This window comes from Parambassis ranga, chromosome 1 (genome assembly GCF_900634625.1).
Source record: "Parambassis ranga chromosome 1, fParRan2.1, whole genome shotgun sequence".
NCBI lineage: Eukaryota > Metazoa > Chordata > Actinopteri > Ambassidae > Parambassis > Parambassis ranga.
In genome coordinates, this window is record NC_041022.1 from 18,337,222 (window position 1) to 18,353,903 (window position 16,682).

General features: G+C 41.9%; 1 protein-coding gene across 3 annotated transcripts; it reads left to right on the forward strand.

The window, feature by feature from the left end:
• Positions 1-2,027: 2,027 nt before the first annotated feature.
• On the forward strand, positions 2,028-16,488 carry trim2a (tripartite motif containing 2a). 3 transcript variants are annotated; one of them, XM_028404907.1, is made up of 12 exons: positions 2,028-2,196; positions 8,572-8,744; positions 9,445-9,682; positions 9,895-10,046; positions 10,187-10,367; positions 12,176-12,899; positions 13,267-13,370; positions 13,538-13,705; positions 14,032-14,212; positions 14,580-14,650; positions 14,930-15,070; positions 15,200-16,488. In XM_028404907.1, exons 2-12 carry the CDS (start codon positions 8,611-8,613, stop codon positions 15,350-15,352), a joined length of 2,247 nt encoding a protein of 748 aa, XP_028260708.1. In that variant the 5' UTR covers positions 2,028-2,196; positions 8,572-8,610; the 3' UTR covers positions 15,353-16,488. The 3 variants fall into 3 exon arrangements, with proteins under 3 accessions (XP_028260708.1, XP_028260722.1, XP_028260713.1); XM_028404921.1 differs by having other exon boundaries at positions 14,032-14,200; XM_028404912.1 differs by lacking the exon at positions 2,028-2,196 and adding an exon at positions 5,957-6,517.
• The last annotated feature ends 194 nt before the right edge of the window (positions 16,489-16,682 follow it).

The following is a 16,682-nucleotide window of genomic DNA, read 5'->3' on the forward strand; positions in this document are numbered from 1 at the left end:
GGACATCAGCCCACTTAGTCACTCTTAGCTGAGGACCTCTGAGTGTCTAAGTGGACCATTTGGTGGCTGTGTGTAAATGAAGCAGGAGGATCTATTGGGTTAGGAGTGTGGTTATTCCATAAAACAAAGCATGATATTATGGTTTATTGATTTATGATCCATTCATTATCGAATAATTGTAGTGAAAATCTTTGGTCAAGAATATTTAAATTGTTGTTAAATTGTGCTATGGACAGATTAAGATTTCTATATGTATGCATTATGTGAAGTGTCTGTCATGCTGCAGCCAGCAGGGGATATCAGTGCTGCACAGGACCAGGTTAACTAAACCCAGATTGTTATAACTCGTCGCAGGTATTAGCCACTCTGTACACTGTCCATTTTGTGTGTGTGGGCTTTGTGTTGTTGCTTTTCAGATTGTTGTTCTTCTCTTGCTTTGTGTGTTTTTGTGTGTTCATGTCTGTTTTTGTTTCTTTGCTCATCAGTAAAAAGGGCAACAGTCTGAGGTTCCTGTTTCATTGCAGGTTTTAGTGTCTCAGTTTGCAGCTGTTCATCAGAGGACTCCCTTTAATCATCCGGAAGTAGTAGTTAGTGAGCAGACAACAGGAGTAAGTGTGTCCTGAACATCCAGCATCAGGAGCATTTACACATAGAAACACTAACGGAACATTTTCAGGGATTTTTTGTTGTTGTCGCGACGTTGAACGTGAACCTAGTAACTGTACATGGTTTATGGTTGGGGCTCAATTTCTGGATATTGATATTGACATTGAGTCATCTTACTCCTGTTTCCATATGGAGCCATTTTCTAAGTAATCCACTTAAGTAGGAGTGGATGTAGAGGGGCAAACAGATGCATTTGGATAATTACTACAAACGATGTTTGTGAACTGCCAATAAGATTAAAGCTTTCAAGAAATGGGAGGCTCTCTGGGGGCACACTGTAGCACGTCTGTAATATGTGGACGTGTGTTACTGTCTGTTGGGAAGAGTGTGTGTGACAGCATGAGAGATGTTGTTATTATGTAAGGATAATATTTCCCTGTCAAAACTGAAGCATGAGAAATGTGTGAACGCTGAGGGGAGGCCTGCCCTCAGGTGTCAGCACAGGATGTTCATTTTGTGTGAGACACTAATAAAAGATATAGTTTTACCTACTGAAAAGGAGCTGTGTGTTAGAATTACATGTGCCACTAGTACATTTTAGTCTAAGGAAATTCTTTCTTTACATTTTGCCTGCTTGTATCTGTTTTGTAGCTGATTTTAAAACATGTCTCTCTTAAGCTGTAGTTTCTGGTTCTGTTGCATTATGTCAGTCTTGTTTACCAGCTTTGCCTCAGTGTACCGAGTCCCCTGGAGGCAAACAGGACAGATAGTAACATGCTTATATGGCTGGTAAATATCTGCAGTTCTGCTCTTTGAACCATCATGTACTGTATTAGTCTGGGTTTCATTCAGAGGATTGTTATAGTTATTATGACTATGAACACCACCTTGTTTCAATTACTGTCACATTGGCCAGCTTAAAAACACTCAGAATACTTTGCAATACCACCAGATGATCTGTGTTCATTTCATTTACTCTGTATGTTCTCAGGTTTGATTGTGTTCATTAGTGCTTTGACAGACTGGAGACCTCCCACCCATTGACAGCTGAGAACACCTCCAGCCTGCCCATGACCCTTGTAGGATAAAGCAGGTTAAGAAAAAGGATGAACGGAAGTTTCCTTAAAGCATGATGTCATTGCCTGTCTTAGTGGAAAGGTTTGGAAAATGAGGTTAACAAAGGACAGTATGTATGCACATGAACTAAGGTGGCTCTTCATGGCAAGCTTGATTTCTTCTGTTTATGTTAAATGCCCTCTGTTCTAATCCACTCACTGCTGGGGTTAAACACTGGCACAAACTGGAAGCCCAACCTTCTCGGGCCTCTCTTACCCCTCTGATTGGTCCATCGCTTTCCCTCTACACTGCTGGTAGAGCCTTCCCCCCGTCTGCCTCTGCTCACCCAGTGGCTTTCTGTCAGTCTGTTTGGATTATTGTTGCAGCTCAGGCCTCTCACATGCGGTCCCCTCTCTGTCCACTGCACACACCACAGCATATCAGAGATGAGGAGGATTAGATGACAGAGAGCAGCATTTGTCTTCCCCCAAGAGGAGAGAGAGGACAGGGCAGGAGCGCAGCCATGGAGTGGAAGTAAGTGAGATGTTTAGATAGAAAGTTTTATGATTAAGTAAAGAGAGAAACTATAACAATGTTCCCTTTGGGGAATTCCTTGCTCTGGCTTCTGTAGCAGGAAATGATTATTAAGAGATGCTTCTGTAATTCCAGGTGATTACCTTGGAAGTCTTGTGAGTTAATAGTAGAAATACTGGTCTCAGAAGTTGTTCTTGTCAGGTGCACACATGCTGAAACATATATTGTTTTTCAATGTGCTTTGACAGATCAGTGCACTCTCATTTCCTTTTCCTGTTTGGGCTTCTTACTGGCTGCTTGTCTTGACAAGTAGCAGGTGTGTACTGTACAACATGATAACACTGTTTGTGGGTTGAGGAAGACGTCGGGTGTATTTCTATAGCTGTAAACTTGCCTCTGATATTTACAGTCTATGACGGGTTCTTATGTGATGCTTTACAGAAAATCAGAAAGTCTCAGTCCAGTTTGGTCCAGATATATTCAGATGGTAGTTAATGTGTTGTTTGTTTAAACCATGTAAATATACCCTCTGACTTGGTTGAGGGCAACAACTTCCTGGAGTATGGTTACCAGGCAACTGTACTTCCAAAAAAAATGGGTTCAGCTGATGATGATGTATGCTGTAAAAAACAAGTGAATTGTTGTTTTATACTTCATAGCATATCTATAATTTTGACTGAATTTTGGTGCTGGTAGATGGATTATGCTGCCATTGGACATGCAGCTGTTTCCCACAGTTTCCAGCCCTTCTGCCAAGCTAAGCTAATGCACTGCTGGCTGTGTCCTTATATGTAATAGACAGCTATGAGAATGGTATTGATCGTGTGATCTAACTCTCCATTAGAAAACAGACAAGTGCATTAACAAAAAAAAGAAAAAAAACGATGTAAATTTTACCTTAAAATATATGATAGGTTGCATCAGATACATACAGATAAAACATAATCCATACAAGCTCTGAATAGATTTCGCCTCTTTCCTCAGGATTAACTGAATCAATGTGTTTTTATGTTGTTACTATGTCACTAAGTAAGTGCATTATGTCTGGACCTTGAGCCTCAGTGTTGCAGCCAGACTTGAATTCTGGTTGACAGATGTGCAGCGTGGACAGCCTTCACAGGCCTTACATACGCACATCTGCAGGTCTTTTATTTGAGGTCAGTTGTTGCGTACAGTCATATACACACATGCACACACACATAGAAAATGTCTTATCTCTTGTCCCCAGAGTGTGAGGTTGGCAGATAAAGCCAAGTGACACGCTGATGTGGGGTTTCCTTCTTCACTCAATGCACATTTCTTTTCTCAGAAATACAAACACACCCAGAGGGAGGAACACACAATAGCACACAACATTGAGATTAAAACATTGGTTTTATACTCCACTACATTTTGTTGACCAGTGTAACTTTAGTGTTTTTCTAAAGTTGCTGCTGGTGGTTTAAGCATGTGACAGAGGGGGAGGATGGATATGGAATTGGATGTTGAGACTAACGGTGTTCTCTGGGACTGTAATCTCTCATCATCCTGCCCCCAGTGGATGCTTTAGATTAGAATGAGACTGTTCTTATAATTCAGGTTTATGTCACCCACATGTAAAGGCCCTGATTCCGCTTGTTTAATGTTTCCTAAACCTGCTGTGCAGAAATATGTTCTTCCTGTATTCGTTGATGTCATTATCAGCCGTATATTAAAATAAATACAGAAAACAAAACAGACAGCCACTGTCACATCACACATAAACAACATTTATACTAATTATACAGTGTAGTATTCAAAGCATGTTGTCCACCTCTTTTTATGGTGATTTTTGAAGTTACAATGAAGACATGATTGCTGTCAGCTGGCAGCTAAGTGGGTGGCTATTCTACCAGCAGCAGTCATTATGGTCATGTGCTGTGATGAATGGGATGATTTGCAGTTTGATACATTTTGTGTGTCATGTGCATATGTTTAAATGTCTATTTTAACATAATGTAAATACAATGAAAGGGGCTGTTATTTTGTGTCCTGATCTGACAGATTAGAAAATCAATACGACTCATGCTGAGACCAAACATCAACAAACCAAAGAGTCTTACATCATACAAACATTACTAGTCCTTCATGGGATGTGAGATGGACTCCATGATCACTGTTAAACACCTTGTTATCTTAATCAACAAATAGTCCCTTTGTTTACAAGTGACCATTCTGACTTTGTCATCAGTGTGCAGTGTCACAGTTTGCTGACAGTTAAACTAGCTGAGGTCAGTGCTCTGGAAAAAGCAGTGGGGTGTACAGCAGAGGGTAACACACACCACCATCTAAACCAAAACCTAAAAAAAACACATTCAAAAGAGCGACATGAGACATGTTTCTGCACGGTGAGTGGAAATGGTTCAAAATTACAGCCTGAGCCAGAACATACAGCAGTGACTGTAGGATGGGTGAGGGAGCAGTTGGCCTGTTTTTTTGTCCTGTTGTTTCCTAAAGCAGGCTGGAAAAATTTGTATCCTTATGCTGTTTACGCCGCCTTTGAAGTGTCTTAATGCTGTAGGGGTGATGCTGTGGGTGTAAACAGTGCCGCTGCTAGAACAGGCTAAGTGACATGTTTACTCCTGATTTCTCTCTCTCTCCCTCTCTCTCTCTCTATCTCTCTCTCTCTCTCTTTCTCTGTGTGTGTGTGTGTTACTGTAAACAAAAAAGGACTCCACAAAAATGAGGACCATAATGCTAAATATGTATCGATACACTGCTGAAAACAGATGCACTATAATCCAGGTCTAAGTAACATGGTGATAGTCAGTGATCCTCTTTTAAAGATGTACATCTCTGTAGGAGTGGCAGGGATCAGTCCTGAGCGCCACAGACAGAAACAGGAAGTCAGGAAAATGCTGAAAAACAGGCTAATGCAAATGTTGGTTCTTTTTGTTGACAATAAGAACATACAACATCATCTTTAGCGTACTAAATCCAAGATTGATTTTATGTTGTTTCTGCTCCAACACAATCAGCTTTTTGGCCATGTTTTTGAATTCTCTGACCTGCTGAGTGCCTTTGGTTTTTTTTCTGTGTCCCGCTCCTCTGACTGACTGACTGACTGAGCTCAGTGAATTTGGCAGAGGCTGAGATGAGATCACTGGAACAGCCTTGGAGCTGCCAGGCATAATGCAATGTGTGAAAAAGCTCCAATAAGCCCAAGTGTTCTAGACACAGAGTAGAAGAAAACAGGAATTTAAGAAGTGCCCGTGTTAGTGTGGAGTTTTATTCTCTGGTATAGGCCTGCAGTCTCTTCAGCTGTACACAATAAGCAACAAACTCCAGTCTAAAAACACCTGAAGTCTAAGCATGGTGAAAAGTAATACTTTAAGCTGTTGAACACATCGCCCTTGAACTGACCTGGAGGAGGACGTACTCTGTAACCAACTGTACTTTTAGGCTATAACCGGGAGTATGTTGTCATTAGTTACTCTCCACTCTGTCTGTTGAGAGCAAACATTTTGAAACACTCCTACATGTTTGATCACTCAAACAATTAGGACAGACTAAGTTTTATAGAGTCCTAACAGCAATGACATACAGGGACTGAGATGAATTCAGTTTTAGGCAGATGTTATGTTAATATGTTTTGTGTGTGTGTTGTGTCAGAAGACAGTGAAGAAGGTGTGTGTGTGTTTGGAAGTAAAGGCAGATTTAAAGCAATGCTCTGATTCTGCTTTTGGTCGGTAATTTTCCTTTGATGGTTTTCTCTGTGCGTGTATGCACGGTGAGTCAGCAGCCTCAGAAAGATAACTTTACCTCTCTCAGTTGTAGAGCGAAGGCTTAACTGCTGTCCCATTCCCCCCCCCTCCCTCATTTGTTTGATCACCAGCCGTCAGCCAATACCCAGTCACACTCACTGCGCTGCAGTGAGGCAGCATTTACTTGAGACTCGGAGGAAGGAGGGAGATGAATGACAGGCTGAGTAAGGAATGCATGGGATGGGAGGAGAGGAAGTGATGAAGGAGGGAGGGGAAACGATGATGTAAAAACTGAAATACAATCTGGCTGTATTGCCCCTCCTCAACTTTGCTCACGTGTGTGCACACACCCATAAACACACGGAGAGGCTGGCTTGCTCCCACACACACAAACACATTCATCCTGGCATCCCCTGTTTGGCTCGATGTTGCTACCTGGAGCAAAGCATCTTTTCATGTTAGCACTGATATGACTTGAAGGCGGTTCAGAGGGATTTGATACATGAAGGATCGAAGGGGATTCACTTATTTGGAAAGAGTGTTGCTGTCCGTGCACTGAAGTGGATGACGCCTGTTGATGGGACCATAAATGCAGCACTGTAAGTTGTGTTATTAGTAATATCATTTGTACTGCTTCGTGCGAGGAGCTTCAGTTCATTACATTCAGTATAGATTACTCTGATAATATTCTCCTTTGTCATGTGTACCGCCCTCTGCGTATACGATGACAGCTCAATCCAGCAGGAATTATTCCGCTTAGCTGGTGCGGATCTGATTATGTAAGAGTGGAGCGCTGTGTGGCTGCAGCGACCTTGTGCACTGTCAGCACAGTGCTGCTTCTGTTGTCCTGCTGTGGCTGTCTGCAGGATTTAGGATTTTTTGGATTTATAATCAGTGCCATATTTGATGCTCAGTTCGTCTGCTTAATCCGGTTAGTTCAGCCTCCAGTCTAAGCTTTTGTCTGTGCAGGCATGTTGTCATTCAGATACAAAAGCTTCACCTTATTTATTGATTTACATGAATGTATATTAGCTGTTGGGCTGAGGTGATCATCATTTAGCTGCTACTGTAACATGCTGTTTATGCTTTTATTGCAACACCAAGTGTCTGAAACTGCCAAGTAGCTCAGGTGAAACATTACAAATCATGAATCTAACATGTTGGAAAGTTTGATAATAACTCAATGGCAGCATAACAGCTATGTTATAACAGTAAATGATTGCACATTCTTCATTTTTAGCCTCATAAAAAGACCACGTTGCTGTTACTGGCTCTCGTATCTGCTGTTAGAGGGAGGAAATGAGAGGAGGAGATGTCCATAAGAGAGGCAGATTAAATGAAAATAGAAGGATGAAGAGGAGAAGGAGCGTGCACTGCAGAAAGAAGTACAGTCCTGCAGGGTTTGCTCTCAGCAGCAGAGGTGGCCTGTTTCTGTGCCTGTCTTGAATGTGAGGAGACAATAAAAGCACTGACACACTTTCTGTGTCTAAGTTAGCTGCCAGATAATGTTACAGGAATATCACACACAGACAGTCCCGACAGGAAAGGATGCTGCAGATCAAACTTAAGAGAAAGATGGAGAATCAGTGAGAATATTCAGTCATGTCCTCTCACAGTGTTTTATTTTAGTAGCTTCAGCGTTTCTGTCGACTGTGTGCTGAACACAGAGTGTCCTGCTTTCACTTTATAATCAAATATTTATCGCTTAAAGTGCCTTTTATGACAAACACCCAGCAGAGCTCCAGCTTGTAATCCCTGCTCTTCTACTGCAGTGCTTACCAACATGGGGTCAAGACCCATCATGGTGTCACACAATACACCTGTACCAAAAGATAACGTTAATAATAAGACAGGAGCTGATTTCCTTACTTTCATTAGTTTTATCTCTGTACTAATACTAATGCTGACACCAGACCTCAGCAGGTTGAGTGCTGATCAGATACCAGTGCTGTCTTATTCACAGATTTCTGATCTATATGTGTGGCAAGGTGAGGCCACAGAATGCTGTAGTGCCGAATTTACCTGAAAACTGTGGATCAGTTGCATCAGACTGGTCCACTCGTTTGTACTGATACCAATCTAGTGGATCGTAATAGGATAAGCTGTGCAATTTAAACAATATACGAGAAAGTAAATGAACTGCAAATTCAAAAACAATGCTAGTCCCTACATCTGGATAATAATCCAAGTATGGATCTTTGTAAATTCACTGATTCTACAGAAAACAAGTCACATTTAATTCCCACAACTCGATAATTATATCTAGATGGTCAAAGGGCTACTCCACTTAGATATCTTAATGCTCTGCGAAGAAATCTTTTTCATCACGTGGTACAAACTTCCCACTCACTCTTTGACCTCCACGTCCCCTCTCCTGCTTTTTCTTGAGTTTATATCAGATAGATGATGACGTTTTTTGCTTTGAGTTAAAAGCATCTCTGCTGATTGGTGTATCTGTTTAGGAATTTGGCATTTCCTCTCTCTAAGTGGTGGTGGTGGTGCCTGGAAGGAAGAAGCTACTTTGTCTTAACCTTCAACCTCTGATCTGAACAGCCTACAGATTTCCACCCAGCAGCATGACATGGTCGCTGTGTGTTTGATCGTGTGCGCTGCCTTTTTGTCATGTCCTTGCTCCTTCTGTGTCGCTCTGCAGGGTGCAGGGTAAGAGGAAGAGGGACTCCTATGTTTTAGGATGGCCAGTGAAGGCTCCACTATTCCCAGTCCTGTTGTCCGCCAAATTGACAAACAGTTCTTGATCTGCAGCATATGTCTGGACCGCTACGAAAACCCCAAAGTTCTGCCCTGCCTGCACACCTTCTGTGAGAGGTGAGTGGATTTACATTCTTATTCAAGCTTTCTATGTGTCAACAAATGATGTTACATGGTACTATGAAGAAGAAGCAGGAATAATCCTTTAGATTTTTCTCTCATAAAAAGAGAGCATTGTTGCATGATGGGTTCACGTCGCTGCTTTTGACCTTCCTCTCTGTTAAGCAGTCTTTGTTTCTGACACAACAGAGAAACTGTGGATGGTGCCTGGCTGTCCCTTTGCTCTGGCTGCTTCTGGAAAGTCATTATAATTATGTTGTTATGCTCTGTCTGTATGAAGCATTCATTCCATCCACATCTATTGCAGTGTGTGATGAGTATCTTTTTTTTAATCTTCCATCAGCAAGATAAAAAAAAAGATACTCATCACAGTGACAGAGAAGAGAAACTAAATGAATGTTTAATGATCAGAGTCTGGCCTTTACGCGTGCACTCATCTGACCACATCCAACAAGATGTTCAGTGTGTATACAGGGGGGAAAAGGAAGTAAATAACTAAGTAATAAATATGTCAACCTATTGTATATCATTTGAAGGAAGTACACATTTCAACCACTAGATGGCCTCAAAGGCATGAATTAAAGGTCAAAAACTCTTCATACATTGATATGATAGGTTTGGATGATGTTTTGAAGAAAATAAAACCAAATGAATCTTTTTACTGTGACCTCTTACAGTGTATTCTCTCCTCTTGTAGGTGCTTGCAGAATTACATCCCTGCTCACAGCCTCACACTGTCGTGCCCCGTGTGCCGCCAGACCTCCATCCTGCCGGAGAAAGGTGTGGCGGCATTACAGAACAACTTCTTCATCACCAACCTGATGGACGTGCTGCAGCGGGCGCCCGACAGCTGCAGCCAGGAGGCCGCCGCTCTCAACAACATCACCACTGTGGCTACAGGCCAACTGCTCTCCTGCCCCAACCATGGAGGCAGTGTAAGACCCACACGCTTATCCACAAAGTTAGAGGCTGCAATGCAGTTTGAAGTTATGACATCACCAAGTCATTTGAGTTCATCATGTTTCTTTCTGTGACGTTCTAATTGAGCTGACATCACTGCCATCCACGGCGCTAACTAGCTAAATAATTGTGTTCAAAGATTCAAGGTCCTGCTCTAAGTCTTATCTCTGTTTTCTCTGTGTCATAGGTCATGGAGTTTTATTGTCCTCCGTGTGAGACAGCCATGTGTCAGGAGTGCACTAGTGGCGAACACGGAGAACATCCTACTGTGCCTCTTAAAGACGTAGTGGAGCAACACAAAGCCTCATTACAGGACCAGCTAGATGCTGTTAAGAAGAGGTACAACAGGAAGCACAGCACCACAGTCACTCCAAGACACATAAATGATCCAAACACAGTCCTCCTTTCTGTCTCCACTCTGTCATGTGACTCCTGACTCATAATATGGAAAATTCTTACACTCCTCTCTTTGCTTTCAGGTTACCAGAGATCGACTCAGCCCTGCAGACGCTGTCGGAGATCCTGCAGCAGCTGACTAATCAGAAGAGCTCCATTGAGGATGGCATACACACCACCTTTGACGAGCTGCAGAAGACCCTCAATGTCCGTAAGAGTGTTTTACTCATGGAGCTGGAAGTGAACTACGGCCTGAAGCAGAAGGTGAGGTCTGAATGAAGACTGTAGTGCAAGACTTTGTCCTCTCTGGTTAGCTACAATGAGGAGAACGGCTGAAAGAGTTTTTTAATCAGCAGCTGTTAAAGAGGTGATGATAATTGGATTTTAAAAATGTAATAAAATATAGAGAAACAAATGTGGTGTGATTCAAATGACTACACTGACCACATTATGATCTGTATTCGAATTTAATCTACTCATCAGGCTGCTGCTAATCTGAGTGTCAGGGGCTCAGCTGGTTTCATAGGCGCTTAACTGACAGGAAGAGGGGGAGCTGGTGCACCACCCCAACCAGACAACCAATCACCCGGTTAAGTTAAGAGCCTGCCACTGCTCCCTCTGGGAGTTTCATCACATGTGCTGCTAATGATTTACAAGTCAGTGGCTGCTGTGTGCAGTCAAAACACTGCAGCCCTGGGGGAAGTCAGAGATGTGACTTTGAGCTGTGTTGTTGCAGCAGTAGCTAGATGGAGCCATTGTACTCTTGAGTTGATCTGGGTGTGTCATGTGCAGCGAGAGCATACAGTACAGATCTGCTTTTCATGCTGCACACACTTCACCCTCTCTGAAGCTGTTCATACAGAGTGTGTGAAGGTTATGTTATTCTCAGAGATTCACTGTGTGAATCTGTGGATAGCAGCTGGAGATAAGTAGCTTAATGGCCTCTGTTTTGGCAGAAGAAGAGGAGTGTGATGATCAGATGAGGGTGAGTCTGTCCTGATGCTTTAATAAACGTTTACTGTTGTCTCAGTTATAGAGACCAGCTTCAGCTGTGAGGAATATCTCTTCTTTTGTAATTCTTAGCTATTGATTGGCACATTGAGAGGCTGCAAATGTGGGTTCATTGTTAAAAATGTGAATTAGTTAGTAGACAGCCTTTGTAATGCTGTACAGATAAAGTGGTTTAAAAAGGGCATACATGGATGAATGCACAGATAATGACTGTCTCATGATGATCACATTCATTAATTAATTCATGATGTTTAATTGATTCTTGCCAGGAAACAATCAAGTCACACACTAACACTTTATGGATCAACAAATATACATGACATTTATATTCATTTACATTTAACCTCATATATGCATATATATGACTGGTAACCAAATGCAAATGCAAATGTATGCATGATACAGTGATGTTTGTTTGTGTCACATTTACATGCTAGGTAGGTAGGTAACTTTGCAATGTAAAACGTGGAGTGAAACAAAACCAAAGGAAAAACAAAAACCAAGGTTCCAGGTGATTAAGTGATAAGGACAAGTGTAAACATACGTGCAAAGACAAACTGGAAAAACAGGAAATGATTTGAGTTTCAAACACTGCTAGTCAACACACTGCATGATGTAAAAAAATGTGGGTGATAAATTATCTATTATAACACACCAAATTAATTAATTAGTGAGGCATACAGTTTATAGGGCAAGTCAGCACAGACTGAGCACTCTGCATCTGTGTGTGAGGACCTAACTATAAATGTTTTGCAAACATGTTCTTAAGGAGCAGTTTTCTTTATTCCTAAGAGGTCATGCTTTATTTGTATACTAACACTTTCATTTTCCCTCCAACAAAATGGTGGAGCTTCCTAAGGTTTAATGGGGATTTCCAGTAGTTTCCAGCTTGGGGAATCAGACTCAGTGATTTATTTCTGTGGTTAAATTTCCAGTAAATGCATTTAATTAAATAACAATAGAGGAAAATTAGATAAGATTACATTTTTTAAAAAGTTTCTATCAGTGGAATCTAACCACTGTGCCTCTCTGCTGCCCCCTGCTGGTGTATCCATGTGTAGGTGCTCCAATCCCAGCTGGACACCCTTCTGCAGGGCCAGGAAGGCATCAACAGCAGCTGTAACTTCACGCAGCAAGCCCTGAGCCATGGCACCGAGGCTGAGGTGCTGCTGGTGAAGAAGCAGATGGGCGAGCGTCTCATTGAGCTGGCCAGCCAGGAGCTTCCCCTGCAGCCCGGAGAAAACGACCAACTGGACTTCCTTGTGGAGACAGAAGGACTTAAAAAGTCCATCCACAACTTGGGCACTATTGTAACCACAAACGCTGTGGCCTCTGAGACTGTGGCCACAGGTGAAGGGTTAAGGCACTGCGTGGTGGGTGTGCCCACCTCCATCACCATAACCACTAAGGACAAAGACGGAGAGCTGTGCAAGATGGGCAACGCGGTCATCACTGCTGAACTCTCCTCACCTGACCGCAGCAAAGGTGACGGAGAGATTCTGGACAACAAGAACGGCACTTACGAGTACCTGTTCACAGCTCCTAAAGAGGGCACTTTTAATTTATCGCTGCGTTTGTATGACCAACATATCAAAGGGAGCCCCTTTAAGATAAAGGCCACCAAATCCATAGATGTGTCACAAACTTCAGACAGCATAAAGAAGAGGCTAAAGTCTCCTGGCAGTGGACACATCAAGCAGAAGGCCATAAAGAGGCCAGCCAGCATGTACAGCACAGGGAGGAGGAAAGAGAACCCCATCGAGGATGACCTCATCTTCAGAATCGGTAAGAACGGCATGCAGCAGGTGGGCTGAACATCAAACTCCAGGAGCTCTGCTAAAATGAGTCCAGTCATACCATGTGTGAGTGTAAATGAGAGCAATTTCTCATAAGGGAACCTACATTTAGTTGGGGTTGCATGTTACACATGTATTTTATGTTTAGATAATATTCACAGAGACATATCCAGCTTGCAATGTGCAACATATACTGTCAAACACCAGTTTAAACATGACACTTTGAACATGATTCATTTTGTTGACTAAACATATGACAAATAATGATCACTGTCTGTGCTATAGTTCCATAATGACGCAGTTTGTATGTTTAAAAACACGTCTATCCATCGAACATTAAGATTGTTTTATTACAGGCACAAAAGGCAGGAACAAAGGGGAGTTCACTAACCTGCAGGGCGTGGCTGCCTCCTCTCAGGGGAAGGTGCTGATAGCGGACAGCAACAACCAATGTGTCCAGGTAAAAATGACTCCCTGCAGTGAAGCCTGCAAAAGAACCTATGTATTAAAAGACCATTCAGGGGTCTGTACTCTGCAGAGCTGAACAGCACTTCCTCCATATTTGTTGTGTTATACAGTACGTTATACAGTATGCCTATAAAATGATTATATTAAATTATATTTTAGGTTTTTTCTAATGATGGCCAGTTCAAAAGTCGCTTCGGCATCCGGGGCCGGACTCCAGGTCAGCTGCAGCGGCCGACAGGCGTGGCCGTCCATCCCAATGGTGACATCATCATCGCAGACTATGACAACAAATGGGTCAGCATCTTTTCAAGTGAGGGAAAGTTCAAAGTAAGTCAAGCTTTTAGTTGCTAGTGTATTACCATGTAGATTAATGACATAAATACAGAGCTCATGCTGGTTTTGAGGTCCATTTTTATCCTTTTATCTGATGCTTTAGTTAATTTCATGGACGTTGACCTGTTTTCTTACTTTAGTTGGATACTTTGAGGTACTATTTAGTGCTGCCTGTAAGTCCGTGCTGGACACAGAGCTTTTTGTGTGTGTAGTTTCAGAGTATATAACTCTGTCTGCTGCTAATGATATATGAATACTGTAAAATATAAAGAAACATCTGTCCACGAGTAACAGAAATATAAAATGTTTTACCTCTTCAGAACAAGATTGGCTCTGGGAAGCTGATGGGCCCTAAAGGTGTGTCAGTGGACAAAAACGGCCACATCATCGTGGTCGACAACAAGGCCTGCTGCGTCTTCATCTTCCAGGTCAATGGCAAGCTGGTCACCAAGTTCGGTAACCGTGGCAACGGTGACAGGCAGTTTGCAGGTACACTCAATGGTAATACAGTGCACTGTTCCCCTACAGTCTTTCTCCAACCAGCTCACACCTGCATGTGGAATGAAGACGCACAGTATGCCCAGACCCAGTGATCCCCTGGATCCCTGGGAAACATTTATACATCAGACAGGAGCTTGTAAATCCTCGAATGTAGACATGTATAACATTGCATTGTTACTACACATCATTAACTATAGTATGTAGTATTAACAGCATGATGTACCATTGATTTGTTTTATTGCATCAGTACATTATGTTCCACGTCTTCACACACATCTGTCATTGTCATGCGTTTATCTCTTCTGTGAGTTAGGAGCAGTATTTTATAACGACACATCTGTAATCTTTTATGATTTATTTAATATAGGCCCTCACTTCGCTGCGGTCAACAGCAACAATGAAATCATCGTGACAGATTTCCACAACCACTCAGTCAAGGTAAGTGCTCGATGTTAGACACTATAAGGCTGTTTTCACTCCTGTTTAAATCTCAGTTTAACACCAGGCTGTTGCAGCGGACATCTCCATCCAGTTTTCAAAAAAAAATGTATTTTAGTTTTTGAAAGAAAAAATGGGAGGGCTCTCTACTTTTTATAAACAAATTCATCAGTGTATCAATGTATTTTACTAACTGTAGTTACATACAAAAATTACCTTACTTTTTTTAAGTCATTTAAATGTAAGATGTTTATTTTCTTACCTCCTCGAAAAATGCAGGTGTTTAACACGGAAGGAGAATTCTTGCTGAAGTTTGGCTCTAACGGTGAAGGCAACGGCCAGTTTAACGCTCCAACAGGAGTAGCGGTGGATGTTAATGGGAACATCATAGTAGCAGACTGGGGCAACAGCAGGATACAGGTCAGTGCGCAGTACAAAACGTTGATCACAGAGCTTCCTAATGCTTGTGCCACAATAACCTAATCAAAACAACATTGATCTGCTAACATATGATATTAAACGATCTCTCGATTTTTGTGCCCTTTTCAGGTGTTTGATGGCAGCGGTTCATTCCTCTCTTATGTCAACACATCAGCTGATCCACTCTACGGCCCTCAGGGACTGGCGCTAACCTCTGACGGACACGTCGTGGTCGCCGATTCTGGCAACCACTGCTTTAAAGTCTACCGCTACCTGCAGTAGTAACTCTTATCCCTGTACAGTGCACACACACACACACATTAACATGGAGTGAGGGAAGAATTTTGCACTTACCCATTCATCCTTGAATCGTGTGCCATCTGTTAGACTGCTATCCTCATGTTGATACTAAGAGACACAGAGAACTCTTGGTGATGTGAATGAATGAGAGGCTGCTGCTGATTGGTGCTTTGAAGAGTCACCATGACCTTGTTCACAGTTCATCAACTGTGCTGAAAAATGAAGCTTTAAAATTGTATATGGAAGATTATTTGGTTAAATGGCAGAAAATGAAGAACTGGAAAATGATGCTGCACTTGTTCCTAAGAATAATATCTGGACACTGTGTTGAAGTAGGAACCTTAGAAATAACAGAAAATAGTAACAACTGCAGCTACCTGTTCAAAGCTCTTAAGAGCTTTCACATAATGCCTGTTCACTATAAAATAAAAGTATTCCACCTACTGTAGGTAGCAAGGTATTTTGGAGCATGATTGTGCATCTCTGTGCATGCTGTACTAACACACACCTGAAAAAGCTGCTGTGCACAACATAGCAAACATCACAACAACAAACATTAAATAAAGGCACTGTTTCAACTGCAATATATGTGTGAAACAACTATTCAATATTACCTGTGTCATCACTTTAAACGAATAACACTGTATGCGGATAACTTCATTGGTTTTACAAATTTACATAGTGTGTGTGACCATGTGTGCAAGACCGTGTGTGTGTGTGTGGTATATGCACCTGGATGTTTGGGTGTGTCTGATGCCTCTTGACATTTCAACTTATGCTCTGCAGTGATTACTTTCAAATAAACAAAGAAGCCAGAAAGTTGACTTTAAAAGTAGTTGTAGAGTTGCAGATCACTTTCACTGTTCTCCATGTGCTCTTAAGTCTGTAAAAACTGTAGAACTACGAACTAAAGTTGTGTTTTAGCAAAGCAGTCGAGGTGTATGTATAAATGCACAGTGCTCCTCCTGTGAGGAAGCCTTGCTCAGACAGTGTTGTTCAAGCACACAGCCGTCTTTATTTGTTGTCCTGAATTTGGTCATCCATTTTATACACAATCCTTAAATTAAATTGTGTTTTCCATCGTCTCGTTTGTATTTGTTCTGCCAAATGGAATTAAAGTGCCCATAAAAAAAGAATATTGTGTTTGAATTTCTGTTGTATTGTACTTACAAGCTGCTTTACGCATTACGCCATTTAGACAACAGGGGGCGTCACTAAATCATGAAGTAAAGTTAAACAACATCACTTCTCCTCTGACGTCATAATGCTGCCTTTCCGACCAGTCGGAATGTATAATGGCGTTACTAAGGTA

Coding starts and splice junctions, on each gene's coding strand:
- trim2a (XM_028404907.1), top strand. CDS start 8,611: ATGGCCAGTGAAGGCTCCACTATTCCCAGTCCTGTTGTCCGCCAAATT. Junction 9,683..9,894: donor GCCCCAACCATGGAGGCAGT/GTAAGACCCACA, acceptor TCTGTGTCATAG/GTCATGGAGTTTTATTGTCC. Junction 10,047..10,186: donor CTAGATGCTGTTAAGAAGAG/GTACAACAGGAA, acceptor CTTTGCTTTCAG/GTTACCAGAGATCGACTCAG.